Below are 27,826 nucleotides of genomic sequence, written 5' to 3'. Positions count from 1 at the left end.
AAGGTGTCTCTGCCGTGGCAGGGAGAATAACTAGGTGATTAGATTCTAGAATCACTGGGTTGGAAGAGACCTTCAAGATCATCGAGTCCAACCCAGCCCTAACACCTCAACTCGACCATGGCACCCAGTGCCACATCCAGTCTTGTTTTAAACACATCCAGGGGTGGTGACTCCACCACCTCCCTGGCCAGACCATTCCAGGACTTTATCACTCTTCCCTTAAGAAACTTTTCCCTAATATCCAACCTAAATTTCCCTTGGCACAGCTTAATGCTGTGTCCTCTTCTGTCAGTTGCTGCCTGGAGAAAGAGATTGAGCACAGCCACGCTTCAGGAGCTGTAGAGAGTGATCAGGTCACCTCAGAGTCTCCTTTTCTCCAGGCTGAACAACCCCAGCTCCCTCAGCTGTTCCTCACAGGGTTTGTGTTCCAAGGTTCCTTCCCACCCAAACCTTTCTGTGACTGTGTGTTGAAAGCCTGAAGCTTTGTTTTTTATTTATACGTGATATATTCTTGTCTGCAGCCGTTAATTTTTTCATCCTGTGCCTGAGTCTTGCAATCAGCTTTCCTCATCTTCCCCAGGGCCCTTCTGTGAGATTTTTTTTAAACTTCAGGCGTCTCATGTGTAAATATTTACTCAGCACCACACAGGAACTGGCACCCACAAAGGGAAGTGGTGGATTTAACCCCTGATGCTCACCACTGATCCACTGAACCCCAGTGTGTTTTACTCCTTGTTTGGGGCACAGGTTTTGGGGGTAGAAACAGTTCTTTTCTTTTTGAGAAGAAACAGGAACAAGCTCTGGGACCCAGCTTCATTTTTTTCCTGTATTTACTGGTTGCTTACCGTTGTGCAAATTGAATATAAAACCAGAAACCGAAATTACATTACTTGACTCTTTATATTTTACCTGAAACTCAGATCCCAGATTATCAGTATAGGGGTGGTTGTAGGTCAGAGGTCCTAACAGCTCAGTTTAAAAGGAGGATGGCTTTGATATTGCTCCCCTAAAATAAGCACAGCTCATTCCCAGCAGTAATTCCAGCCCTCTTTGTGACTGTGAGCAAACAGCTCCTGCTCCTGGCAGCTGCTGGGTGCCAGCTCAGGGTCATGACAGTTCCAATCCTGCTTCTTTGTAGATGAAGCTGATGATGATGACGACCCTGAGTACAACTTCTTGGAAGATCTGGATGAACCAGACACAGAGGATTTCAGGAATGACCGTGCTGTGAGAATCACCAGTAAGTCCCCCAGGAATTCCCTCCTTTTTCTTGCTGGCAGTAGTAATTCACTGGGAAAAGTGTTTTGTTGCAAGGATTTGTGCAGTGTAGGATATTAAATAAAGATCTTTGTGCTGGTTTGACCAGCTTTTGGCTCTCTGGGAATTCGTGGAGGGATCTGGGCAGAGCTGCTGTGCCCAGGTGCAGCACAGCCTGAAGAACAATATTCAGGTGGCAATGCAACCTGAAAATAGGTGATAATACATCCTGAAAGCTTCAGGCAGTTCAGACTTGAATGCTTGCCTTGTGATTGAAATGAATTAAAATTTTAAGTCCTCCCACTCTTCAGCTTAGTTTTATAAAATATCACTCTCCCATCTTTGCAACAAACCACACTTGCTTTAGGTCTTATTGCAGATTAACATAACTTTAAATTTAATCATGAAAATGAGGTTTTATGTGATATTTTAGAATCCAAACAATCTCAGGTCAAGTTTTTTTGGGCCCAGCATTAAAAAAGGAATTATCAGGGGGATTTCTTTCTTGCTCCTCTGTTTGCAAGAAGAGGATTTCCCTGTGTGAGAGAAATTCCTTAATTGAGCTGATATTATGACAGGCTTGCCGAGTGTTTCTCGGAAAAGGAATCTTCATAATTCTTTTTAATTTTACTTGCAGAAAAGGAGGTGAACGAGCTGATGGAGGAGCTGTTTGAGACAGTAAGTGACAAACTGAGTGTAGCATTGAAGAACAGAGCTGTCAGATGTGACGTGGGATCTGAAGGGGTGGCTCTGGGAATGCTCAGTGCTGGGTGTGTGCCAGGGGCTCTGCCAGAGCTGGGTCCTTTTTAGCCTCAGGAAGGAATATCTGCAGGGATTTTCTGGGGTGAGGGTGTGCAGGGATTTTCTGGGGTGAGGGTGTGCAGGGATTTCCTGGGGTGAGGGTGTGCAGGGATTTTGTGAAATCAAGGTGTGCAGGGATTTTGTGAAGTCAAGGTGTGCAGGGATTTCTTCGGGGAAAGGTGTGCAGGGATTTCCTGGGGTCAAGGTGTGCAGGGATTTCCTGGGGTGAGGGTGTGCAGGGATTTCCTGGGGTCAAGGTGTGCAGGGATTTCCTGGGGTGAGGGTGTGCAGGGATTTCCTGGGGTCAAGGTGTGCAGGGATTTCCTGGGGTGAGGGTGTGCAGGGATTTTGTGAAATCAAGGTGTGCAGGGATTTCCTGGGGTGAGGGTGTGCAGGGATTTTGTGAAATCAAGGTGTGCAGGGATTTCCTGGAGTCAAGGTGTGCAGGGATTTCCTGGAGTCAGGGTGTGCAGGGATTTTGTGAAATCAAGGTGTGCAGGGATTTCCTGGGGTGAGGATGTGCAGGGATTTCCTGGGGTGAGGGTGTGCAGGGATTTCCTGGAGTCAAGGTGTGCAGGGATTTTGTGAAGTCAAGGTGTGCAGGGATTTTGTGAAGTCAAGGTGTGCAGGGATTTCCTGGGGTCAAGGTGTGCAGGGACTTCCTGGGTGTGCAGGGATTTTGTGAAGTGAAGATGTGTGCTGAGAACATCATCATGAGCTTAATTAGCCGAAGGTAAATTCATTCCTTGAGCTTTCTCCTCCTGATTTGCTCCATGTTTGCTGCCAGTTCCAGGACGAGATGGGCTTCTCCAACATGGAAGATGAAGGGCCAGAAGATGAAGATGTTGTAACAGAGTCTCGGCCAAATTTTAACACCCCACAGGCCCTCAGGTAGGAGCATTTGTGTTCCTGATCTCTTCTGAGGAAAAGCCTCTGGTTACTTTTGGAGAGAGATTGTCTTGGCAGCTCAGGCCACTGTTGTGAAAGCTCTGAGCCATTTTTCTTCATGGGATTGGACAGTTAAATTGATCCTTTTTTTTTTTCTTCTCTTTGCCACCATTGACTTTACTGGTTGTGATGCATCTGAAAATTAAAAACCATGAAAGAAGTGACAGAAAGAGCGAGAGTGGCTGCATTGAGGCTGGAGCTGCCCTGTGAAAACAGAGATGTGGGAATGTGCCCCAACAAGGCAGGATCTGCAGTGGGGAGTTCTGTTCCTGCTTCCTCAACCTCTGTGCTCTGTAGAGAATCATGGAATGGTTTGGGAGCTTAAAGCTCATCCCATCCCACCCTTCCCATGGGCAGGGACACCTTCCACTGCCCCAGGCTGCTCCAAACCCTTTCCAGCCTGGCCTTGGGCACTGCCAGGGATCCAGGGACAGCCACAGCTTCTCTGGTCCCCCTGTGCCAGGGTCTGCCCACCCTCACAGGGAAGAATTTCTTCCCCAAATCTAATCTAAATCTCTCATCCTCTAATTTAAAACCATCCCTGTGTCCTCTCACCATCTGTCCCTGTGAAATTGTCCCTGGCACTGCTCAGTGGAGCAGGAGGTGGCACAGAGGGGATGGTTCTTCCAGGAAATGGGCAGTGACCCCGGATCTGCTGTGTGTGGGATCAAAGCAACACCTGTGCAAAGCTTGTCCCAGCCTCAGGGGCAGCCACTGCTCGTGCTTGTGCTCTGCACTGTGCTGGTGGCTGGAGTGGTGCAAAAACATTGCAGAAAATGATCATTTTCTTTCCATTTTCATTGCTGAGGGGAGGCCAAGGCTCCCTTGCTGCCCTGGTGGCAGGAGATGCTTGAGGAGCTCTTTTGTGTCACCTTTTTTAATGAAACATCTTGGACGTGTGCTGGCCTTTTCGATCCCAGGAGGTATTTTCCTTAGCTGAGGCCTAGGGAATGAGATGTCTGTGAAGTTTGGACATGGGATTGTCATTTTTTGGTTTATCCATAGCAGCAGCTGGGAGAGGAAAGGAGCTGAAGCAGCTCCATCCCTGGAGGTGTCCACAGCCAGGCTGGAGCACCCTGGGATGGTGGGAGGTGTCTGGAATTAGATGATCTTTAAGGCCCCTCCAACCCAAACCATTCCAGGATTCTGTGATTTCTCTCTAGGTAATAATTCCCCTGGGTTTCAGCAGCTGCAGACTCTGGCTGAAGAGGAGCAGCAGGATGAGTGGTGTCTCCTTGTTTATGGGGCAGATCAGCTGGAGATGGAGCTGTGTCTGTTTGGGAAAGGAGCTAAAATAAAGGCTGGAGGTTCTGGATGCTCTCTCTGGGCTGAGCAGTGCCAGAGGGGAGTGCAGCAGCTCTAAAACCAGCTACAAACTGAAAGCCAGGCAGCTTTATGCTCTCTCTTCTTTGTATGCATTTGGCTTTGAGAATGGGTGGTTTTATTAATTTTTTTCTTTGATGGGTGCTTCTCCCAGTTGTTTCTTCCCTGGTTTTATCTGTGTACAGGATTCTTAAAGGCAAAAATATCCATTTGCTGGATTTATTTTTGTTTTAATGATACCTTGCATTAGGAGTGCCGTGGAACAATTCTATAGCTGACCTCAGGCCTGTTACAGAAGGGAAGCTGATCAGCAGAAATCGGGGTATTAACCCTGATTAGGGTTTAGGTATTAGGTAAAATGAATAAAATGAATTAATGAATAAAGTTGGAGCTGTTTTTGAGAGGATGGTGACATGTGCATCCTCTTTTCTGCTACAGGAGTAGCTCTTACTGTAGGATCTCTGGTAGAGTTCTCAGCACAAAGCTGGGTAATAATTAATTGATTTTTAAAAATAAATAATAATAATAAATAATAATTTAAATATAATAAATATAAATTAAATAATAATTTAATAAATAATAAATAATAGCAGTATTTGAGGCAGTGTGGGGTCTTTCTGGAGACCTTCCAGGTGATAAAATGCCACTGATAATGCCTTGGGTTCAGCCCTTGCTGATGGTAAAAACTAAAGATTAGATGATGGATTCTGGAGTGGTTTGGCTCCTGAGTGCTGAGGAGAGCATCTGAACACGTGAGTGAGGCACAGGTGGTTGGGAAAGGTGGAAAAAGCTTTTAAGTGTCCCTGGAACAAGCAGCTGGAACATTGGATCCCAAAACTCCAGCGGTGCTGGGGTGCACTAAAAGACTTTTATGTGTAAATAACTCAGGTTTTTCCAGCTGGAGTTATTGTTGAGTAGTACAGGGATGGTCATCCCTGAACTGTGCAAACCAGGTACTGAGTAAAACGCTCCAAGAAAACGTGAATCATTATTAAATCATCCATTTATTACATTTTCCTCTGCCTGGTCTCCACCAGGTTCGAGGAGCCTCTGGCCAATTTGCTGAACAAGCAGCACAGGACAGTGAAGGAACAACTGGAGCAGCTGAGAATGAGAAAATCCTCCATCAAAGCATCCCAGGAGACTGAAAAATCAAAGCCCCCCAATGAGAAGCCCCTGCAGAGCCTTGTTCTGGACAGTGCACAAAGAAAGAGGCTCCAGCAGCAGATGCAGCAGGTAATCGGTGCTGGAGGCGTGTGATCGGGACACGCAAAGCAATCACACGGAGACGAGAGATTTTCGCAGGGCAGAGAGTTCCTCTGAGAGAGCCCAAGGCTGAGCCAAGCCCAGAGCCCCTCTGCCTGTTTATTTCTTACTTTTTATACATTTGTGGGTCTGGCTGTGGATTGGCTTCTGGAGTTATCACCTCCCAGCCCAATGGCCAGACCAGCCGTCAGTTACAATTGTTTTCAGGTTAGAAATGTGCAAACAAAGGACGGAGAATGAAAAACTCAAAGGATTTGTTTATATTACTTCTGTGGGAAAGGTAGAAAACTGCTCTAATATTCTACAGTAACTAAAAGATGTGACTCCATTTATGAAAATCAAAAGGCTAATAAAGAAACTCAGAAAAACCAGGGTAACGGCGCTCCGCAGCTGCGCGCTGGAAACACGCGTGTGATCGTGATAGGCAAAGCGATCACATGGAGAGAGAGGGATTTCGCAGGGCAGAGAGGTTCCTCCGAGCCAGCCCAAGGCTGAGAGAGAGAGAGAGAGAGAGCCTCTGCCTGTTTATTTCTTACTTTTTATACATTTGTGGGTCTGGCTGTGGATTGGCTTCTGGAGTTATCACCTCCCAGCCCAATGGCCAGACCAGCCGTCAGTTACAATTGTTTTCAGGTTAGAAATATGCAAACAAAGGGCAGAGAATGAAAAACAAAGGATTTGTTTATGTTACATATGTGGGAAAAAGCGAAAACTGCTCCTAATATTGTACAGTAGCTAAAAAGTCTGACTCCATTTTATGAACAACCAAAAGGCTTTAAAAAAACTCAGAAAAACCAGGGTGACAGGAGGTGGGCTGATCCTAGGGGGGTTCGCTGTGCACAGTGAGGGCCAGGGGAAGCCAAGGGCACAGCAGGGCTTTGCTTCCCTCGAGGAATTAATTGGGAAAGCTCCACGTGATTGCAGCTTCGTTAGGTGATACTCACATCCCTGATCTCACGTGGAAACACAGCTGGGATTGAGTGAACGAGAGCTCATTTCTTGGCATCTGTTCTGGTGTGAGATGTTGCCTTGGCTGGCTGCATTCTGTCAAAACTCCGTTTTCACCAACTTCTCGATTACTGTCTAAGAATATTATTCTTGATCTAGTTTGGCTTCTTTTTTTTATCTCCTGCCACCACACAAAACTGTGTAGAAATTCAGAAATGGGCAGTTCTGAGAGCTGGAATCACTGTTGCTAAAGAAACAGTTATGTATTTATATAGGGGGAAAGAAATACATTTTGTGTGTCATTATGAGACTTTGGCACAAAAACTGGGAAGCTGCCTGAAGACTTCAGCTGATGATGTGCTCAAAATTTGTGTAATCAACTTTCTGCCAGTGGATATTAAAGTTTCCCCTCAGTTTCCTATTTGCTTACCAGATTTTTTGCAGTCGGATCTTTGCTGTGCTCAGGAGATACTTCTTGTGCTTTTGGAATTGTGTTTTCCAGTTTCTTGGATTTCTGATAAACCGAAATAAACAGTTTGTCTGATTTTTATTCCTCAAGCACGTTCAGCTTCTGACTCAAATCCATCTCCTGGCAAGTTTCGACCGTGATCTAAGTTCAGAAGCCAGCACCACCCAGATGTTTTTGGTAAGGAGTGCCTGAAATCAGAGATCCATGAGTTCAAACGCTTGCTGCTCCCTGGGCGTATTTAGAGAGATTAATTTATTTCATGGATCCCATTAAACTGAGAACGAAGGTTCTGGAAAGGGCAGGGATTGAAAAAAATAAAAGTCATGGAGTGCCAGTGTTGTTTGGGTGGGCAGGGACCTTAAATCCCATCCAGTGCCACCCCTGCCGCGGTCAGGGACACTCCAAACCCTGCCCAACCTGGCCTTGGGCACTGCCAGGGATGAGGAATCCACAGCTCTCTGGGCACCCTGTGCCAGGGCCTCCCCACCCTCACAGAAAATCCTCTCTCCCTGGATTTGTAACGCCCCAAATTAAGACTTTGAAGGCAATTTTTCACCTTCTGTCTGTTCTCTGCCGTGCCCTTGAAGGGCTCTCTCTGATGCGTTTCCGTGCCTGACTTTGCAGAGCGAGCTCGGGAGCTTCGCCCACAGCTCCACCCTGCTGCGGGTGCCCCTGGACCCCAAATTCCAGACCATGTTCCAGCCCTGCAACTTGCAGGGGGCCCTGCAGCTCATCGAGGACTTCCATGCCCAGGTCCCAGTGGACTGGAGCCCTCGGAAAGTTGTGAAGAAGAATGGTGAGTGAGGGGACAGGGTGGGGGAAGCATTGGCAGGGACAGTTTATTCCACGTGTTGAAGGAAATTCCCGGTTTGACCCTCCTGGAGCAGCTCTGGGGTCCCCCAGGTTGTCACTGCTGGGACAGTGACCCAACAGGGCCCTGCTGGACCCCCCCAGTCACCCTCCCAGCTGCTCCCAGTCAGACCAGTTCCCTCCCAGCTCAGCCCCAGGCTCTGGCTCCTTGGATGGGGGAGCAGCCACAGGAACAGCTGCAGCTGCTGCCCCTGGGGAGGGACCCTGGGCTGGTGTCACCTCTCCATCCTGGGCTGGTGTCCCCTCTCCAATCCTGGGCTGGTGTCCCCTCTCCAATCCTGGGCTGGTGTCCCCTCTCCAATCCTGGGCTGGTGTCCCCTCTCCATCCTGGGCTGGTGTCCCCTCTCCATCCTGGGCTGGTGTCCCCTCTCCATCCTGGGCTGGTGTCCCCTCTCCCTGGGCTGGTGTCACCTCCCCCTGGTCCGGTGTCCCCTCCATCCTGGTCCGGTGTCCCCTCCATCCTGGTCCGGTGTCCCCTCCATCCTGGTCCGGTGTCCCCTCCATCCTGGTCCGGTGTCCCCTCCATCCTGGTCCGGTGTCCCCTCCATCCTGGTCCGGTGTCCCCTCCATCCTGGGCTGGTGTCCCCTCTCCATCCTGGGCTGGTGTCCCCTCTCCATCCTGGGCTGGTGTCCCCCCGCATCCTGGGCTGGTGTCCCCCCCATCCTGGGCTGGTGTCCCCTCTCCCTGGGCTGGTGTCCCCTCTCCCTGGGCTGGTGTCCCCTCTCCATCCTGGGCTGGTGTCCCCTCTCCATCCTGGGCTGGTGTCCCCTCTCCATCCTGGGCTGGTGTCCCCTCTCCATCCTGGGCTGGTGTCACCTCTCCATCCTGGGCTGGTGTCCCCTCTCCATCCTGGGCTGGTGTCCCCTCTCCATCCTGGGCTGGTGTCCCCTCCATCCTGGGCTGGTGTCCCCTCTCCATCCTGGGCTGGTGTCCCCTCTCCATCCTGGGCTGGTGTCCCCTCTCCATCCTGGGCTGGTGTCCCCCCTCCATCCTGGGCTGGTGTCCCCTCTCCATCCTGGGCTGGTGTCCCCTCTCCCTGGGCTGGTGTCCCCTCTCCCTGGGCTGGTGTCCCCCCTCCATCCTGGGCTGGTGTCCCCCCCATCCTGGGCTGGTGTCCCCCCCACATCCTGGGCTCATGTCCCCCCTCCCTGGTCTGTCCCCGATGCTCTGGGTGGCTCAGAGTGACCACTTGGCCTTTTCCTTGCTACAGAGCAAAAGAAAAGATGGAAGGAGGGAAAGAATTTTACCTTTTGCTGATGTAAACTTAAACTAGGGAACCTGCAAATTCTAAAAAAGGGGATAAAGTCTGGTTTTGCAGCGAAAGGAGTAAAAGAAACAGTAAAAGAAACTTCTTCAAGAAGCGAGTTGTGAAAAACATTCGTCCACATGCACAGCTGTCCTTACCTGTTAATTCTTGTCTCAGCAAGTGAAGTCTCGTGCTTGCCAAAGCAAGTGGCCTGGATTTTGGCAACGAGGAAAGTCTTCATGTACCCCGAGCTGCTGCCAATTTGTTCCTTGAGCGCAAACTCTCACCAGGACAAGATCATCTTCACCAAAGCAGAGGACAAGTAGGTGCTTCAGTTACTGCACAAAATGTGTGGAAATGGCATTTGTTTGTCAAGGAGAATTTCTGGGGGTTGCAATCCTTGGGGAGACCCGTGCCACATCCCAGCAGCTCCCTGAGAGGTTTCTTGTCTGCTCCCCTCCCTCTTTCCCTCTCCAGCTTGTTGGCTTTAGGGCTGAAACATTTTGAAGGGACGGAGTTTCCGAAGCCTTTGATCAGCAAGTACCTCCTGCCCACCAAAACTGCCCATCAGCTGACAGTGAGGATCAAGAACCTCAACATGAACCGAGCCCCTGACAACATCATCAAGGTAAGGAGCTCCTTCTGGGCTTTGGAGCTGGAGCTGCTCTTTGTGCTTCCTTAAAATAAAATGTCATCTTTTTGGTAGCACTGAGGATTTATGCTTTTCTTTACCTTAGCCCCTGGACTTGGCAAGTGCTTTGTTTATTGTTTTGATTCTTCAGAGCACAGATAGTTCTGGTACAACTCAGTTATCCTGACAAAAAAAATTCATACAAGTGACTTTTTGGGTAGCAAAACTTAGAGAAATGCTGTTTGCAGCCAGCTGGGCAATAATCCTGTCCCATGAGCTGCTGAGGAGAGAATAAAAACCAAAACCATAAAACAACACCTGCACCTCTGTGAGAGCAGTGAGCTCCCGTTCAGCCCTGGCTTTTGATTTTTTAATGTTTCTCTGGGTGGAACTGTATTAAAGAACTGCTTTATTCACATGAACACTTTCACAGAGCCCAGTCCTCCACCCCAGCAGCGCCTGGGCAGGTGACCTGACTTTGTCTGGCCTTGTCCCCTGTCCCCACAGTACTACAAGAAGACAAAGCAGCTGCCTGTGCTGGTGAAGTGCTGTGAGGAAATCCAGCCCCACGAGTGGAAGGCGCCCGTGGAGAGGGAGGAGCATCGCCTGCCCTTCTGGTTGAAGGTATTTCCTGCTGCTCTGCACCCAGGCTTGGGTGGGGAGTTGTTGTTTGGTTCGTTTCTTGTGGGTTTTACTCGGGTTTTCGTGTGGATTTTCCTTGTGGGCTGGTTTTGGGAGCGCGGAGACCCCACGCCTGTGAGTCATTGAGGGAGGATTGTGCCCAAGGGAACAACTGGACTCAGGTGCCATAAAATCCAGTTCTCTTGATCACTCCCTGTCACACAGGGAAGTTTCCTTCCCACAAAATCTCGTTTTTACCGAAGCAGCCTTTATAAAGCACTTCAGTCTTGTTTTTCTCAGGATCTCAGAGTCTCCTAAAGGCTTTGCGGTGCAACTCTTGAATTTAAAGTACTATTAAGTAACAAGCAGCAATATAAAGGAAATAAAACCTTTGTAGAAGCAGGTTGCCGTCTGTGGCCTTCTGTGCTGCTGTGTGAAGGCAGGAACACAGGCATAGCCTATAAATAATAAATTCCAAGGAATTCTTGTTCCCTTCAGGCAAGCTTGCCCTCCATCCAGGAGGAATTGAAGCAGCTGGCAGAAGATGCCAAGGAGACACCGGCTGCACCTGCTGCAGAATCTGCCTTTTTGGGGACACAAAAGGAAACTTCAGACAGGGAACGTGACGACAAATACCCTCTGCTGATGCCCAAGGGGCTCGTGCTCACCCTGAAACCTTTGGGCAACCGGTTCTCCAGGAGGCCCTGGAGGAGGCAGAAGTCTCCGGCTCAGAAGCCCGTCGTGGTCCGCACCAGTTTCTGTCAGCAGCCCAGCTCCAGCCCTGCCAACGCGCAGAAAACCGCGCGGCTCTCGCAGTCTGAGGCTCCCCCGAGCAAGGTCCGTGTCCAGGCGCCTCGGCCCATCCAGCCGGCGCCCGTCGTGCCGGGGCTGCAGCCCCTGAGCGTCCCAGCCGTGCTGGGAGCCGGGGACGGCTTGGAATTCCAGAGCGTGCTCCCCGCTGCCCACGCAGACTCCAGACAAACCTTCCCAGCTGCCGTGCCATCAGCTCTGGTGTCCTCAGAGCCGGTGACTTTCCAGCCCAAGCTGCTGCTGCCGCCCTTGGCCGGGACGAAAACGCGCAAACCTCGGGCGCGTAAGAGCTACCAGAGGAAAAAAGGGACGAGGGCCGCGCCTCCGATAAAACCTCCCCCTCTGATCCAGCCCTCGCCCGTGATCCTGACCGTGCCTGCCGCCACGGTGAAGGTGGTCAACATCGGCAACGGCTGCAACGTGATCCAGCCCCTCAACGCCGCCGTGGGCCGGGGCGCTCGGGCCATCCCGGTCACCACGCTGCTGGTGAATCCGTCGCCGTTCCCGTTAAATCAGCCGCTGGTGACCTCCTCCATCCCGTCCCTGATTGTCTCTCCCAACGCCGTGGGTCTGGCTGCGCCTGCTGCGGGGGAAGGGGAGGAGCAGCTGACGCTGGTCCCCGCTCCCGGCGCTTTTCCCGCGGCCGAGCCCAAGGCGGAGCCCCCGGAGCTCTTGGTTCCCTGCTCCGCCGGGTCCCCCGAGGAGGAGGGTGGCACGAACTCCGCTGCTTGCCACGAGGGCGCTCAGGACAAGGGCAGCAAGGGCGACTGCTGCAGCTGGGCAGCGCCAGAGGCAGACGGGAACGCGTCGGAGCCGTTGCCCGTGGAGCTCTTGCCTCGCTTAGAAGATGCCGAGGAATCGGTGAAAATGGAGTCGGAAGATTCGAGCGATGCCCCCAGAGAAGCGAACCTGGCGCAGAGGAGGGATCTCCTGGGCGCTGAAGGGAAGGAGGAGTTCATGCTGGGCCTCGGCCAGGAGCTGAACATGGAGGCGGCGTGTTCCTGTGGGGACGAGCCCAAGAAGGAGCACGTTCCCTGCCAGGAGAAGGGAGAGGAGGAGCGCCAGGCTCTGTCCCCTCCCCAGGGGGAGGCAGGGGGGGCTCCCGGGCCTCCAGCCAGCAGTGACTCCCCAAAAAACCTCCCTTACCCAGCAGAGGGGGAGGCAGAGTTCAGCAGCCCCCCGGGAAGACCGGAGGACTCGTCCAGCATTGATGGTCAGTCCGTGGGGACGCCGGCCGGCCCCGAGGCCGCAGGAGAGAGGGAAGGGCAGGAAGAAGAAGAAGAAGATGACTTCGATGATTTTACACAAGATGAGGATGAGGAGATGTCATCAGCCTCGGAAGAATCTATTCTGTCAGTGCCAGAACTGCAGGTAAGGACAAAACTTTAAAACCCTTAAAGGCAACTGGTGGTGTCCTGAAAGATTCTGTGGGGTCAGGGCCAAATCCCACTGGGAATCCCGCTGGGAAGGTGGGCTGGTAACTGACAGCCTGGCATTGTGCTGGTCACTGAAAAATTGGACACCGGTTTTGGGTTTCCCTGGGCAGATTTTTAAGCCCAGGCTGAGGGAATATATTGCAAATATGCAGAATTAAACTCTGCTGAGCTGCAAGGGCTCCTCATTGAGGCTGCTCTCTGAGAAGTAATTTTAAGTAAAAATGACTTTCCAGGTCACAATTCCAGCAAGCCTCTAAGAGCTGAGATGATCATTAAGGAATCATTAAGGAATCCCTTTTAATTTAAGGCTTAATCTGCTGAATGGCAGATACTGGAATTTAATTTTGCACGGTACAATTTTAGGCAGCTCTGGAGGGGTTTGAATTTTGTTCCTTAGCAGAATCCTTCAGTTGGGCAGGTGCTGATCTGTGAAATTGGCTGTTGGAGTCACGATGCAGTGAGGAAGCTGCTGAGTTGATATTAAACCAAACAATAAAATAAAACAATGTGATTTTTTTTGTTATTAATCGTTTTCAAAGGAGACAATGGAAAAACTGACTTGGCTTGCAACAGAGAGACGTTTAAGCCAAGAAGGAGATTCTGAAGAAGAGAATTCCCAGGAAGAGAACTCTGAGCCTGAGGAAGAGGAGGAGGAGGAAGGGGAAGGAATAGAGAGCTCACAGAAAGATGATGAAATGTGTGGAGATACATCAGAGGAGCCTAAATCTGCCTTCACGATGGCCAAGGCAGCTTCCCCACAGGTGGAAACCCACAGGATGGCAGCAGGTGAGTGCTGTGGGGTTTGGGATGGCAGCAGGTGAGAGCTGTGGGGTTTGGGATGGCAGCAGGTGAGAGCTGTGGGGTTTGGGATGGCAGCAGGTGAGAGCTGTGGGGTTTGGGATGGCAGCAGGTGAGAGCTGTGGGGTTTGGGATGGCAGCAGGTGAGAGCTGTGGGGTATTTGGATGGCAGCAGGTGAGAGCTGTGGGGTATTTGATGGCAGCAGGTGAGAGCTGTGGGGTTTGGGATGGCAGCAGGTGAGAGCTGTGGGGTTTGGGATGGCAGCAGGTGAGTGCTGTGGGGTTTGGGATGGCAGCAGGTGAGAGCTGTGGGGTTTGGGATGGCAGCAGGTGAGAGCTGTGGGGTTTGGGATGGCAGCAGGTGAGAGCTGTGGGGTATTTGGGTGCCAGCAGGTGAGAGTTGTGGGGTTTGGGATGGCAGCAGGTGAGAGCTGTGGGGTTTGGGATGGCAGCAGGTGAGAGCTGTGGGGTATTTGGATGGCAGCAGGTGAGTGCTGTGGGGTATTTGGATGGCAGCAGGTGAGAGCTGTGGGGTATTTGGATGGCAGCAGGTGAGAGCTGTGGGGTTTGGGATGGCAGCAGGTGAGAGCTGTGGGGTATTTGGGTGCCAGCAGGTGAGAGCTGTGGGGTTTGGGATGGCAGCAGGTGAGAGCTGTGGGGTATTTGGGTGCCAGCAGGTGAGAGCTGTGGGGTTTGGGATGGCAGCAGGTGAGAGCTGTGGGGTTTGGGATGGCAGCAGGTGAGAGCTGTGGGGTTTGGGATGGCAGCAGGTGAGAGCTGTGGGGTTTGGGATGGCAGCAGGTGAGAGCTGTGGGGTATTTGGGTGCCAGCAGGTGAGAGCTGTGGGGTTTGGGATGGCAGCAGGTGAGAGCTGTGGGGTATTTGGATGGCAGCAGGTGAGTGCTGTGGGGTTTGGATGCCATCAGTTGAGTTCTTTAAGGTTTCATTTGGACACGGTGGGGAACTGGAGCTGCTCTCTGCAGGGAAAACAAAACAGCTGGGATCCTGTCCGGGTTTAATTTCACAGATGTGTCTGAGCCAAGTTTTGCTTTCCTGCTGGAAATACAACTTTGGGACCCTGTCACAGCTCTCTTGCACGTGAGCCAAGGGTCTTTAGTGCCTCAGAAATTCGCAGACAGGTTTATGGTTTGTTTCAGCTAATTCCTCGTACCTGTAGAAGAACAATATTAAGTAATCAAATCTTTGCTAAGTTGGATTTGGTCTGACAAGATCATGTTGGAGAAAAGGAAATGAAGCAAAGTCCAGCAAGTGGTCAATGAACTTGAGCAGTGAACTTTGAGGACAGGACCTCAGCCCATTAGATCAACACATTCCTAATCCTAAAGCCACAAAAATCTGGATGTAACCCCTCTATTTCATTCCCCTTTGTGTGGCAGCAGGTATTTATCTGTGATTTTAACTATTATGTAAATGATAAGCTGAAATTTGCAGAGTTAACCGCCAGCTCTGGGGCTCGCGTTGTGCCTCTGTTCCCCTCGTGGTTGTTCTGCCCTGGTGTGCAGGATTTTTTACTTCCAAGAAAAGCTGGGATGGACCCGTGTTTGTGGTCACTCAAGAGATTTGTCCTGTCAGATGCTGTGGAAACAACCAGCAAATTTAGGATTTTGGCCAGCGTGACTCATGGGAAGTGTATTTCTCCTACACTTCCAGGGAGCACAGACAGGAGCTGACTCCGAAAGCTGCTTTTCTGTTGGAATATTGCCCTGGCAGAGCCGTGGGGTGCCTCTGCCACCAGCTGACCCTTGTGCTCCTCCACAGGAGAGAACCTGAAAGCCCCCGGGAAGAGCAGGAGCTCCCACAGAACCAGGAGCAAGCGGGGCCGGGCTCGGGCCAGCAAAGACACCTCCAAGCTGCTGCTGTTGTACGACGAGGACATCCTGGAGAGGGATCCCCTGCGGGAGCAGAAGGACCTGGCCTTTGCCCAGGCCTACCTGACCAGGGTGAGGCAGCCCAGGAGCAGGGGTGTGGGAGATTTGGGGTTCTCTAGCCCAGAACTGAGCACAGAACTCGGTTCTGGCTGGGGTGGAGTTATTTCTGCCTATGCCCCACGTGTGGTGCACTTCCCATGGTGCTGGCCCTTTCTTGAGCTGAGAGTTTTTGTGCTTTTGCTCTTGCTCCTCCTTCCTCTGTCCTGAGTGAGGGAGCTGGAAGTGAAGGAGTCAGGGGCTGGGGATGCTGCGCTCAGTCCACTTCTGAATTCCTGATCTTCCCAGTCTGAACTGGGATCTCTTCTCTCATGAGCAGTTTAGATGGATCTTCAAGGAAGAGACTTCAACAGAATTGCAAGCACTGTGTAGCTTCAGAGTGGAGGAGATCAACAATTACTCAATTACAGGAATTTAGGGAGAAGTTCCTCCCTGTGAGGGTGGGGAGGCCCTGGCACAGGGTGCCTGGGGAAGCTGGAGGTGCCCAGGGCTTGGAGCAGCCCTGGGGTGGTGGAAGGTGTCGCTGCCCCTGGCAAGGGGTTGGAACGAGCTGACCTTCAAGATCCCTTCCAACACAAAATGCTCAGTGATGAACTTGTTTTTCCTCCTGGACGTTACCGAGCCCTGTTGCTCCCCCAGGTCCGTGAGACCCTGCAGCACATCCCGGGGAAGTACGAAGACTTCCTGCGCGTTATCTACGAGTTTGAGATCAGCGCGGACAAACGGACTGCCGTCGATCTCTACACCACCCTGCAGAAGCTGCTGCACGACTGGCCGCAGCTGCTGACGGATTTTGCTGCCTTTCTTTTGCCAGAGCAAGCTTTGGAGTGTGGGCTGGTAGGTGGAGTGGAAGGAGGAGGCCAGATTTTAAGCAGCGTCAAACCTTGTGGGGGTGAAAGGATAAAGAGTTCTTCCTAGGGCGAGAAAGGCAAACAGCTGGTAAATCGCTTGCCTTGCTGCTTTTGTAAATCAGAATTGGAAAGTTTGGTGTTGTTTGTAAATCTGCTCAGTGTGGCTGGGGAGGATCAGCCTTTCCCACTTGCATCAGCTCTGAGCGCAGAGACAAAGTGCAGGTGCAGCAAACAGCAGTTCCTGTCTCCAAATGTGCCTTCCTTTGTAGCGCAGAGAGTTTCACCTGTTCAATTCTTTCTGGAGTTTTCCCTGTCTTATGTGCAAAGCCAAACTTTATGGCTCGTGTTGGTATTGTTTATACAAATTGGCGTTTCTCTTCCTCTGCCTATTCCCACTTTTGTGGAGGGCATCAATGCAAAGGAAAACAAAGACCAGGGCAGAGGAATTTTACAGCTTGTTTAAGTCAATTCCAGATGCTTGAGGGTGAATCTTCCTCTTTTGGCCAGTTTGAGGAGCAGCAAGCCTTTGAAAAGAGCCGCAAGTTCCTCCGGCAGCTGGAGATCTGCTTTGCTGAAAATCCTGCCCACCACCAGAAGATCATCAAAGTCCTGCAGAGCTGTGCAGAGTGTCTGCCCCAGGAGATCGCAGAGGTAACCAGGGAGCCCTTTGCTCCCAGTCTGAGTGCAGCCGGCCTGATTCCCTGTCCCTGGGCTGCTCCTGCGCACCGCAGGACTTGGCCCAGCACGTTCTCCCTTTTGAGGGTACAGCTGGAATTCAGGGAGTCACAAAATGATTTGGGTTGGGAAGGACCTTAAAGGCCATCTCATTCCACCCCCTGCCACGGGCAGGGACACCTCCCACTGGCTCAGGTTTCTCCAGTTTCCATCCATCCTGGCCGTGGATTCGAGGGGAATTGGAGCTGCCTTTCCTCGCTCCCACCTCCACCTTGCCTTTATCACCTTGCACTTGAGGCTTAGTGTCATCTGCAGAGTCTGCCTGGAATTCTGCAGGAATATTTCCAGGCTAATTCAACAGCTGAGTGTGGAATGATCTCAGAATATCCAGGGAGTTGTTCCCATGCAAGCAGCAACTTCCAGACTGGAGCTGTAACAAACCCTGGTGCTCCCCTGGCTCTGAGAATCCTTCAGAGGGCGATGAGATGATGTGGAATGAGACTCGTTTTCTCTGGGTTTTTATCTTCCAGCTGAAGACCCAGATGTGGCAGCTGTTGAAGGGCCATGACCACCTGCAGGACGAGTTCTCTGTTTTCTTTGATCACCTCCGGCCCTCAGCCAGCCGCATGGGAGATTTTGAGGAGATCAACTGGACGGAAGAGAAGGAATATGAGGTGGAGGAATCATTTCCCTAAAACCAGAAATGATAAAAGCAGAGATAAGAATCCTGTTCGAACTGGAAGAACTCAGTTAAGAGGGTGCAGTTCCAGAGAGAGGAAAGCAGTGGGGTGGGACAGCTGCTGGTGGACTGAAGCAAACTCTTGAAATTTTTGAACAGTTTTTTTTTTGTTTGTTTTCTGGGGAGAACAAAACTTGACCACCTGAGAGCAGCTGGTGTTTGTTTTGCTGTAGTTTGACGGGTTTGAAGAGGTGTCTCTGCCAGATGTAGAAGAGGAGGACGAGCCGCCCAAGATTCACGGAGCCACCAGAAACAAGAGGCGCAAAGAGATCGGAGGCCAACACCCCGACAAGGTGGGCCTGGGAAACTCCCTGGTGTTTCTCCGAGCAAATGCACGGGGATAAATAAATTGTGTGGCTGAGAGACGTGGCAGCAACCTCACAGAGCTGGAGGAAACGGGATGGGGACGTTACTGTTGTGCTTTGCTCGCCATCATCGCTTCAGTTCTCTGCGGGCGTCGCAGCGCCCTGGCCCCTGTTCCGTGTCTGTCTGTCAGCTGGAGTCTGTCTGTCTGTCAGCTGGAGTCTGGTCTGTCTGTCAGCTGGAGTCTGTCTGTCTGTCAGCTGGAGTCTGTCTGTCTGTCAGCTGGAGTCTTGTCTGTCTGTCAGCTGGAGTGTTGTCTGTCTGTCTGTCAGCTGGAGTGTTGTCTGTCTGTCAGCTGGAGTCTGTCAGCTGGAGTCTGTCTGTCTGTCAGCTGGAGTGTTGTCTGTCTGTCAGCTGGAGTGTTGTCTGTCTGTCAGCTGGAGTGTTGTCTGTCTGTCTGTCAGCTGGAGTGTTGTCTGTCTGTCAGCTGGAGTGTTGTCTGTCTGTCTGTCAGCTGGAGTGTTGTCTGTCTGTCAGCTGGAGTGTTGTCTGTCTGTCAGCTGGAGTGTTGTCTGTCTGTCAGCTGGAGTCTGTCTGTCAGCTGGAGTGTTGTCTGTCTGTCAGCTGGAGTCTGTCTGTCTGTCAGCTGGAGTGTTGTCTGTCTGTCAGCTGGAGTGTTGTCTGTCTGTCAGCTGGAGTCTGTCTGTCTGTCAGCTGGAGTCTGTCTGTCTGTCAGCTGGAGTCTGTCTGTCTGTCTGTCAGCTGGAGCGTTGTCTGTCTGTCAGCTGGAGTCTGTCTGTCTGTCAGCTGGAGTCTGTCTGTCAGCTGGAGTCTGTCTGTCTGTCAGCTGGAGTCTGTCTGTCAGCTGGAGTCTGTCTGTCTGTCAGCTGGAGTCTGTCTGTCTGTCAGCTGGAGTGTTGTCTGTCTGTCAGCTGGAGTGTTGTCTGTCTGTCAGCTGGAGTGTGTCTGTCTGTCAGCTGGAGTCTGTCTGTCTGTCAGCTGGAGTCTGTCTGTCTGTCTGTCAGCTGGAGTCTGTCTGTCTGTCAGCTGGAGTGTTGTCTGTCTGTCAGCTGGAGTCTGTCTGTCAGCTGGAGTGTGTCTGTCTGTCAGCTGGAGTCTGGTCTGTCTGTCTGTCAGCTGGAGTCTGTCTGTCTGTCAGCTGGAGTGTTGTCTGTCTGTCAGCTGGAGTCTGTCTGTCTGTCAGCTGGAGTCTGTCTGTCTGTCAGCTGGAGTCTGTCTGTCTGTCAGCTGGAGTGTTGTCTGCCTGTCAGCTGGAGTGTTGTCTGTCTGTCGGCTGGAGTCTGTCAGCTGGAGTGTTGTCTGTCTGTCAGCTGGAGTCTGTCTGTCAGCTGGAGTGTTGTCTGTCTGTCGGCTGGAGTCTGTCAGCTGGAGTCTGTCTGTCTGTCAGCTGGAGTCTGTCTGTCTGTCAGCTGGAGTCTGTCTGTCTGTCAGCTGGAGTGTTGTCTGTCTGTCAGCTGGAGTCTGTCTGTCTGTCAGCTGGAGTGTTGTCTGTCTGTCAGCTGGAGTCTGTCTGTCTGTCAGCTGGAGTCTGTCTGTCTGTCAGCTGGAGTCTGTCTGTCTGTCAGCTGGAGTCTGTCTGTCTGTCAGCTGGAGTCTGTCTGTTTGCAGGAGGTCGAGTGGGTGGACGGGATGAAGGAATGTTCGTGTTCCTGCCATGAAGGGAGTAGCGATCTCAAGCTAAAGAAAAGCAAAAGGAGGAGCTGCAGCCATTGTGGCAGTAAGGTCAGTGGAGGGGCCCGGAGTGCTCAGGGGGCAGTGGAGTCCTGCCAGGTCTCCTTTCTGGGATCATCCTGGGGCCTCCTGTCTCCCAAAAAATGGGCTGAGGAAGGGAATCAAAGCAGTGGTGCCTCCCTGTCTGGAGCTCTGGCTGCACCTGCCTGGCCCTGTCCCACCGCTCTGCTCCTCACTTCCTACTGCCCCTCCTTGCTCTGCTGAATGATGTCATTTCTTATGTTCTTCTGGGTTAAGAATAAGGGGTTTTTTTTAAGTGGAAGATGCTGGCGTGGTCACTATGTGAAAAGATCCATGCCTGTTCATAATAATAATTATAATAATAATTATAATAATATTCATATTTCTAAAGCAAACACAATGCCAAAGTGAAGCCTTTGGCAGGGCCAGGAATGCCTGGGGAGGGAAGGCCGTGGCCAGACCCCACGTGTGTGATTGTGCCCCTGGGTTGGTTTGCAGGTGTGCGAAACCAAATTCTACAAAAACAAAGATTCTCAAGAGCTGCCTGCCAGCCTTGCTCAGCGAGAGTCGAGTCCCCAGCCAGAAGGGAAGGATCCTGGAACGTCCAAAGAACCTGGAGAAGAAAGCCTGGAGAGCAGAGAGGAGGGAGAGGACGTCCAGAGCAGAACAAGAGCTGTCTCTAGGAAAGTGGACTCTCTGTCTCCAGGTGTGTGAAACTTTTGTCTTCTGCACACAGCTGTAGAATCCTCTCCACACAAATGAGCACAGGTTCAGCACTTTCTCATGCACATTTATTGAGTTTAATGAGAACTTCTAATTGTTATCTTTTCCCTTTTTTTTTCCCCTCTTGTTCCTCCACTCCGGATGCTCCAAACCTGTCCAGCATTCCCTTCAACAAAACCTTTCCTGCCTAGAGAATATTCTGCCCTTTCCACAACGATTGCTCCGTTTAAGCTTCTCTTGCCAGGATGCTGCTCCAGTCCCCAGTCCGTGGTTCTTTTCCAGTTTCCATTTTAGCACAGCACTCCACAACCACCGCCTCTCTGAGCTGCCTTTAAACGATCTCTCTGGTGCTTGTTTTTCCTCCAGACTGGTACAGACAAGGAGAAACACAATTATGGCAGGACAAACACCCCGAGGGAGATCCCTGGAGCCAGGGCTCAGCTCCTGCTGCTCTTGGGGACAACACACAGTTAAATCCAGGAGTTTAAATGTGGTCTCGTGTCTGGGTTTGTAACCAGGGTGCCAAGAGCAGCGGTGGCTGTTTCACTGGAGAGTTTTGCCCTGGGCAATGCACTTTTTAAATCTTCATCACTCCACGCAGCTGTTGGTTGTAGCAACCCACAGGGTGAGGAAAATGGGCTGTAGATTTTCTTTTTTGAAGTACAGGTGGAATCACAAAGCTGCTCCCAAACCGTTCTCGTGTGCAGCGTTAGGCTCTGTAAATAAAAATCTCTTTACAAATCAGGGGATGAAGCCTCCAGGAGTTTTTCCTTACAGCTTCTCTGACCTTGTTTGGGTTTCTTAGCAGGATCTCACCTGGAAGGAAGGGTGGCCTCCAGCAGACCTGGGCCTTGTGAAAAGCCTGCCCCTGCTGATGCCCAGGTTCCGGAAGGTTCCAATGCAGCTGTGGACGCTGCCAAGGACAGGGACTCGGCTGCCACCGGCCCCAGATGGGCACAGCTACAGAAAGCTGCTCTAAAACTACCTCAAGAAACCAAAGACTGCCCTTGCAGTGAGGGACTAAAGCAGCCTGCAGGAAATGCAGAGGCTTCCCTGGGGCTGAGCAGGGACCTGCTGCTCTCTGCTGCAGCCCCGGGGCCTCGAGCCCCCCGTGCACCGAGCCCCCGTCAGACCGAGGGGCTTCGTTCTGCTCCAGCAGAGCAGCCCAGGGGCTCTGCTCTCGCTTCAGGAGGAGGCAAAGAACTCGAGGCACCACCTTTGCCCTTGGGAGGAAGAGCTGAAGCCAAGCAGGGCTGGAGCACAACGAGCAGCAAAGCGACAGCGGGCGAGAGCTGCGCTTTGGAGGCAGAGGAGGACAGAGCTGGAGATGCTGCCGAGGGCAGAGCAAGGTCGAATGCGAGCTGCAGCTTGCAGGCGGAGGCCAGAGCGGGCAGGACCTCCCCTGGGCACAGGGAGGAGGAGCAGCAGCAGCAGCAGAGGGTGACAGAGGCCACCGTGTGTGCCAAGAACAGCAAAGTCAGCTCCACCGGGGAGAAGGTTGTGCTCTGGACCAGGTACTCGTGCCTGACCTCCTGCATCTGGCTGTGTTCGCTGGTTCCAGCTCTTACTGGGACTTTTTTTTTTTTTCATTTTGTGTCCCCATTTCTGCCCCCTCCCTTTGATCGTGCCTCAGTCCGTCAGTTCGGCCCCGTGAGCAGCGCTGGCTGCTCCTGGCAGTTCGGGCTGGGAAAGAATCTTTTTTTTCTCCTTCAAAAAACTTAAAACCAAGCTAAAGGAGCTCTGCTTAGAGATGGGCTTGAGGGTGGCTGGAGGGGTAAAGGAAGGAGCTTTGCTCAGGGGTTGCTGAGCTGGGAACAGGCCTGAGGGCCCTTGGGTGTGTCAGTGGTTTCAGGCTGGGGTTTGTTTTGCAGGGAGGCTGACAGAGTCATCCTCACCACCTGCCAGGAGAAGGGAGCCCACCTGGACACCTTCCACGCCATCTCCCAGAAACTGGGCAACAAGACAGCGAGCGAGGTGAGGGGAGGTGAGGGCAGGAGGGAGAGCTGCCTGCTCCAGGGGCTGGGAAGGAAGGGGAGGCTGCTGTCACATCAGACTCCCAAACTTCAATTTGATGAAAAATCATCTCAGTTGCAAATGAAAAAAAAAAAAAAATCCAAACCAAACTCTGCTCTGTTTTAGTGGTGCCAAAAAATCCCACGTGCCCCGCTCCTTCTGACAGGGTTAACGCTGATGTTTGAGCTGCACATTTGGTGCTGGAGCTGTTTCAGCGGCTGCTGCTCAGGGTTTCAGCCTCCTGCTTCTTTGTACAAAGGATCTGCTTTTGTCTCGGAATGTTCCCAAACTGCCAGATTTTACCTGGAGAATGTAACTGTTCTCCCAGAGAAAACAACAACCCACTGCTCTTCCATTTCTCTTTGTGACCGAATCTTGTATGAAACACTTGCGGTATTGATTTTTTTTTTGTGTGTGTCACAAAACACCCTGAACTTCGTAACGCGAAATTCCAGTCCCGTGCCACCTCTTGGGTCACCTGTCACCCCGGATTTCCCTTGTTCTCCAGGTGTCCCACAGGTTCAGGGAGCTGATGAGGCTGTTCCACACGTCCTGTGACGGCAGCTCTGAAGATGAGGAGGATGCCACCAGCACCAGTAACACAGACCAGCTGTCAGATAAAGACCTTCTGCTTTCTGAGGAGGAACCTGATGACTGAGCTGATCAACTACTGACTGCACCAGAAGAGGGTTTTTTGTTGGTTTTTTTTTTTTTGCCAGTTTGCTGCTAGAAAGGTGCTGTGGAGAAAAGTTTGCACAGGTACTTGAGACAGCACCTTCCTTTCTTGTTTTTGTTCAATTTCCTGCTGCACTTCCAGCCTGTACCAAACCAAAGGCAGGAAGTAAGGTGAGAAAATTCTCCAGAACTTCTCTGAGAAGCTTCCAGCAGTGAAATAACAGAACTTGTGGACACTGAGTGAAGGTTGGGCCCGGCAGCCTCTGACCAGAACCTGTAAATATTGTACTCTAAAATGTCAGTTTTTCATGTGGAACAAACTGTTGCCTTTTTCCCAGCCTGGAAACGAAACTAGAGATCGTTTTAGTAAGAAGGTAATATAAAAGGGGATCTTTATTTGAAGGCCTTCAGGAGCAGTTATGGAAAGATGTCCACAAAAGCCCACTCCTGCGCCAGGGGTGAGTACATTTTCTAGGTTTTAGGTAATTAGCATAATTGATAAAAAGCACCAGTTAGGAGGACAAGTGGTGATGTAATTCCCCCCCAGGTCAAGCCCCTTCTCTGGAGCTTGTATGTGAGATAGTTACAGTCTGAATTCTCTATTTATTGTGTGGGTTCATTTGAACGGGCGCAGAAAATCCACTTTGCACAGTCGAAAAAAAACCCAACCAAAATCTACAAAACCAGCCCCCCAAAAAAGCAGCTTTCCTCCTTTGCAACACACCTTGGGAGCAGCTGGAGAACTTAGGCCAGAAATAAGAAGGTGAAATGAGAAGAAAGCAGCAGCTGGCCCGTCTCCAAAAAAAACCCCTTTATTTTTGGGAGCGCTCTTCCAGCCACTCACTCCCCCCCGGTAAATAAAAGTTGGGTTATTCCGAGTCTGCTTCATCCTCAGATGCTCCAAACCCCGTCTCATAGCACTGGGCCAGAGTCTTCAGCTCCTCCAGGGCCTCCTGGACGTCGTCGTGTTCCAGGCCGGAGCCGCCGCAGCGCCGCGCCTTTGGCACCCGCAGCTCCCGGCACAGCGCCGCCAGCAGCGAGCGCAGCCCGGGGCAGCTCCGCAGCGCTGCCAGCACGGGGATGCTCTCGACACCTGCAGGGTCACACACACACACGGGGCAGGGCTCAAACACCCACCAAAACCCCAGCTCCTGCCCTGCGCCGCTCCACGAGCGGTTGCGTTGCTGGGACTCAGCTCCGCGCTCGCAGCTGGTGCCCTCCAGCGCTCCACGCTGGGTGGGTTTGTTGTTAATTTTTACCTCTCTCAGGCCCTGATTTCTGTGGTGGAGAGTTTGAGGGGTGTTTGTTACCTCCTGAGGAGTTGCCCTGAGCTTTGTCCAGGAGGAAGCCTCGTCTGGTGAGGAGAGGAGAGAAGAACTGAGGGAAGGGAGGCCGGGTGTGGCAGGGCTGCTGGAGCACGTGGGATGTGCTGTGAGGAGATGAACAAAGTCACCCAGAGCTCCCTCGGGTGTTCCCTGTTCTAACCCAGCACCCCCTGCCTGCTCCCACCTGCAGGCTCCTGGGAATTGGGTGTGCAAGAATTGCTGGAGCATCTGCTCAGGGCTCTCACAGCTGTGCAAGGAGGACCGGGGCTGGCCCGGGCAGCTGCTGCAAAGGAAATTTGGGGTTTTCCAGCCTGAAACCATCACTGCCTCAGCTGCTTTTTAGCTTTTTGGCTCTAAAATTAGCAGCACTGAGTCACTAGAGTGCTCCTGCCTTCAGCTGGCTCTCTGAATGCAGGGAGCTGATGTCTCCAGGGAGGAATCCCCTGCAGGAAGTGCAGTTCCAATGCTGATTTACCTGCTGCGTTTCTCTTGGCAAGTTCCTCGTAGCACAACAGACTGAGCAAAACAGCAGCTGACCTTTTGCTCCCTCCACGAGGACAGAAGCTTCCAGGGCACGTCCTGCTGGTGGGCACTTAAGATATCGGGCAGCGAGGAGCCAGATAAGGCAGGGAAGGGAAGAGCCGCCCATGCAGCCACGACCTGGAGTCGGGGACGGAGTTTGGAGCACGCTCCTGGCACTGGAGCTGTGCAGAACAGCTGCAGCACAGCTGGAAGCTGCCCTCACCTTCCTCCCAGAGAAGGTGAGCGAGTCAGCAAAGTGCAGCATGGAGCCCTGGAAGGAGCAGAGCCGGTAGGGAGCCGTGAGGGTGTCGAGTGCTGCTGCCAAAATGGCGCTGCTGTGGTAGTTCAGGGATGCCTGGGGAGGAGACAGATGCAGGAATTACAGGGCAGCTCACAGTCACCCCTTGCTTAACCCAGTTTTGTGTATTTAACTTAAGCAGGCTGTAAATTGTGCTTTTGAAAGAGGTGTTTAACGGTTATGCCAGGGCTGGGTAACCGTAGCTCCAGCCCAGCTGATTGCTAACAAATGCTTTGCTGCCAGTTTCCTTATCTTGCTTTGGCTCCTTAGGGCTCCAGCAAGGCTGGAGTTACTCTGAGCATGGAGAAAAACGTAGTAAAGCCTTTTCTTCAGTGCCAACACTGCAGGCAGCACCCCACCAGAACGCACAGCGGCCAAGGAAATGTGTTAATGTTTTCCAAAGTAGGAAGAAAACTACAGAAATTAAAAGCTGGCAGCTAAGTCCCAGGGAAAAGCAGGAAAAGGTCTCTGCTGAGCAGAACAGCAGCATGAAAAACCACCCAAGCGCTGCAGGAAACACTTTGAGAGGGGTAAAGCTGCACGAGCTCAAAGCCAAGCAGGGTGGGTGACCCCAGTGCAGGACTTACATCGTATTTTATGTATGGAAACGTCACAGGAGCTTCTGGCTTGATTCCCAAACTCCCACTGAGTGACAGAGGGCAGAAGAGAGAGCTGTGGCGAGAGAGGTGAGCAATGCCCAGGGCCGTGTTCATCAGTCTGTAAAAACTGTTCCGAGGGTCCTGTAGGGGAAAAAATCCAATAATTAGAATTTAAAAGAGTGGACAAGAACCTGTCAAAGCCAGGCTGGGCACCTGTTCTTGGTTCTCCCTGCTGTTTACTCACTCCCACAGTACTCAGGACTGGAGTCAGGCCCCAGGTCAGGATCCCCTTCCGTGAATACTCATCGTGGAGCAGCTCTGTCACCTTGGCACCAACTCCAGAGAATCCATTGTGAAGGTCACAGAGGACCTGAAACCCCTGCGGGAAACAACGGCAGCGTCTCAGATTCTGCTTCACCTGGAGCAGAAAGTTTCTTGGAAGCGAAGGGAGCTTGGCTAAGGTGTGAACCTGAAGGTAATCACACTCCTCAACATAGAAGTGCAGCCGATCTTCCAACTCCTCGATGCAGGCAGGGTCCTGCAGGAGACTTTCACCTTGCCCAAAGGCTTCGAGACAACCACAGTCCCTAAAGGAAAAAGGTAAAGAGGGGTTATTTAATCCCTTTTATTCATCCTTGAAGGCAAAACTCAGCTCGTGTTTTGGGTTCTGGGCCAGGCCCCGGGCCGTACCCATCATGCAGGTACTGCCGGATCACGTAGACGCTCTTGGGGTGCAGGTGCACGTTGAGGTAATCGGACCAGAGCCGCACGGAGGGAGCGTCCTGGGCCCCTGCAGGGAGACAGGGGACAGCAAAGGTCCTTTCAGCTCTGAGCATCCCCGTGAATGCAGAAACCGCGTTTTTAACTTGCCCAGTGTTTCAGCCCATTTTCTGCTCTGCCCCAGCTCTCTTATCCCATCGTTTCCCTTCTCCTTGTTCAGTAGCACGTTGTCCCACAGCAGGGACCGGGGAATTCTGCCTTTCTGGAACTCTCACCCCAGCGAAGGAACCCGACCCGCACCGACCCGCGCACAAACCTGTCCTGGCAGCGCCGGGATTCCCCTTCCCGTCCCCGGCGGCGTCTCCCTAGGGGAACAATCCCGGTTACCGGGGCGCTTCCCCTCGTCCCCCGCTCGCGTCCCGGGCCGGGACCCGCGGCCGCGCTCACCCTGCGGCTCCCGGTGTCCCGCGGCGAGCGGCCCCCGGCCGGGGCTCGGTCCCGGTAATCGGCCACGGCCCCGTCCCTGCGACACAAAGCGGCGGCAGCTGCGGCGGCCCGGCCCCGTCCCGCCCGCGCAGAGCCCCGCACTCACCAGCTCACCGGCGGCTCCGTGCCCGCTCCATCGGCTCCCAGCGAGCCCACGCCGCCTGCAAAGACAGCCCGGTGACGGCGGGGCCGCCGGTAGCGGCGGAGCCTCCCGAGCCCGCCCGTCCCGCGGTACCTTTCAGCTCCAGCGCCACCAGCCGCGGCGCCGGGGTCTCGGGGCCGCCCGGGCCCGGCCCGAAGCGGAGCAGCGCGGCCGGGCGGAGCTCGCCGGGCTCGGGGGCACCGCGCAGCGAGGCGGCCTGAGGGGAACGGGGGAAAGGAGAGCTCAGAGCCGGCCCCGGCCCTGAGGGGAACGGGGGAAAGGAGAGCTCAGAGCCGGCCCCGGCCCCGCGGGGAACGGGGGAAAGGAGAGATCAGAGCCAGCCCCGGCCCTGAGGGGAACGGGGGAAAGGAGAGCTCAGAGCCGGGCCCGGCCCTGAGGGGAACGGGGGAAAGGAGAGCTCAGAGCCGGGCCCGGCCCTGAGGGGAACGGGGGAGAGGAGAGATCAGAGCCGGGCCCGGCCCTGCGGGGAACGGGGGAAAGGAGAGCTCAGAGCCGGCCCCGGCCCCGGCCCGAGCCCGCTCCGGTCCCGCAGCCCGTCCCCGCACCTGCAGCCCCCACCAGTGCGCGCCCACGCAGCCCGAGTAGTGCCCGAGCTGCAGCGTGACCGCCTCCCCCGGCATCGCCGCCGCAGGAACCGGGAGCGCGTCACG

General features: G+C 52.9%; 2 protein-coding genes across 5 annotated transcripts in view; one reads left to right on the top strand and one right to left on the bottom strand.

The window, feature by feature from the left end:
- The window catches only part of LOC120764148 (GON-4-like protein), a 33,783-nt gene extending 9,951 nt beyond the window's left edge, over positions 1-23,832 (top strand). For 3 of the 4 annotated variants that reach the window (XM_040087951.2, XM_040087952.2, XM_040087949.2), the window contains 21 exons: positions 1,139-1,240; positions 1,895-1,935; positions 2,846-2,949; positions 5,367-5,565; positions 7,103-7,189; positions 7,637-7,808; positions 9,307-9,451; positions 9,607-9,757; positions 10,268-10,384; positions 10,880-12,562; positions 13,167-13,413; positions 15,205-15,386; positions 16,011-16,208; positions 16,730-16,873; positions 17,428-17,571; positions 17,810-17,929; positions 19,569-19,682; positions 20,151-20,358; positions 21,181-21,889; positions 22,247-22,349; positions 22,897-23,832. In XM_040087951.2, the coding sequence (XP_039943885.1) occupies positions 1,139-1,240; positions 1,895-1,935; positions 2,846-2,949; positions 5,367-5,565; positions 7,103-7,189; positions 7,637-7,808; positions 9,307-9,451; positions 9,607-9,757; positions 10,268-10,384; positions 10,880-12,562; positions 13,167-13,413; positions 15,205-15,386; positions 16,011-16,208; positions 16,730-16,873; positions 17,428-17,571; positions 17,810-17,929; positions 19,569-19,682; positions 20,151-20,358; positions 21,181-21,889; positions 22,247-22,349; positions 22,897-23,046 (5,120 nt within the window). In that variant the 3' untranslated portion in view covers positions 23,047-23,832. The remainder of the gene's footprint in view (positions 1-1,138; positions 1,241-1,894; positions 1,936-2,845; positions 2,950-5,366; positions 5,566-7,102; positions 7,190-7,636; positions 7,809-9,306; positions 9,452-9,606; positions 9,758-10,267; positions 10,385-10,879; positions 12,563-13,166; positions 13,414-15,204; positions 15,387-16,010; positions 16,209-16,729; positions 16,874-17,427; positions 17,572-17,809; positions 17,930-19,568; positions 19,683-20,150; positions 20,359-21,180; positions 21,890-22,246; positions 22,350-22,896) is intronic. The other variant, XM_040087948.2, reaches the window with a different exon arrangement.
- A 27-nt stretch (positions 23,833-23,859) lies between these two features.
- Positions 23,860-27,796, bottom strand: MSTO1 (misato mitochondrial distribution and morphology regulator 1). Its single transcript, XM_040087963.1, has 14 exons — positions 27,722-27,796; positions 27,249-27,372; positions 27,120-27,174; positions 26,975-27,050; positions 26,844-26,892; positions 26,498-26,597; positions 26,277-26,394; positions 26,052-26,186; positions 25,796-25,948; positions 25,134-25,265; positions 24,864-25,048; positions 24,573-24,671; positions 24,374-24,492; positions 23,860-24,156 (listed from the first exon to the last, which is right to left on the bottom strand). Exons 1-14 carry the CDS (start codon positions 27,794-27,796, stop codon positions 23,933-23,935), a joined length of 1,644 nt encoding a protein of 547 aa, XP_039943897.1. The 3' UTR covers positions 23,860-23,932.
- Between the last annotated feature and the right edge of the window lie 30 nt (positions 27,797-27,826).

This window comes from Hirundo rustica, chromosome 29 (assembly GCF_015227805.2).
Source record: "Hirundo rustica isolate bHirRus1 chromosome 29, bHirRus1.pri.v3, whole genome shotgun sequence".
NCBI classification, from domain to species: domain Eukaryota; kingdom Metazoa; phylum Chordata; class Aves; order Passeriformes; family Hirundinidae; genus Hirundo; species Hirundo rustica.
This window is presented reverse-complemented; position numbering and strand designations above follow the sequence as displayed.

What these genes read in the sequence shown, in the direction of transcription:
- MSTO1 (XM_040087963.1), bottom strand. Translation starts at nt 27,796, where the DNA reads ATGCCGGGGGAGGCGGTCACGCTGCAGCTCGGGCACTACTCGGGCTGC. An exon ending in GGGACACCGGGAGCCGCAGG is followed by an intron (nt 26,893 to 26,974) that starts GTGAGCGCGGCC and finishes TTGTTCCCCTAG; the next exon opens with GGAGACGCCGCCGGGGACGG. An exon ending in TCCCGGCGCTGCCAGGACAG is followed by an intron (nt 26,598 to 26,843) that starts GTTTGTGCGCGG and finishes GTCTCCCTGCAG; the next exon opens with GGGCCCAGGACGCTCCCTCC.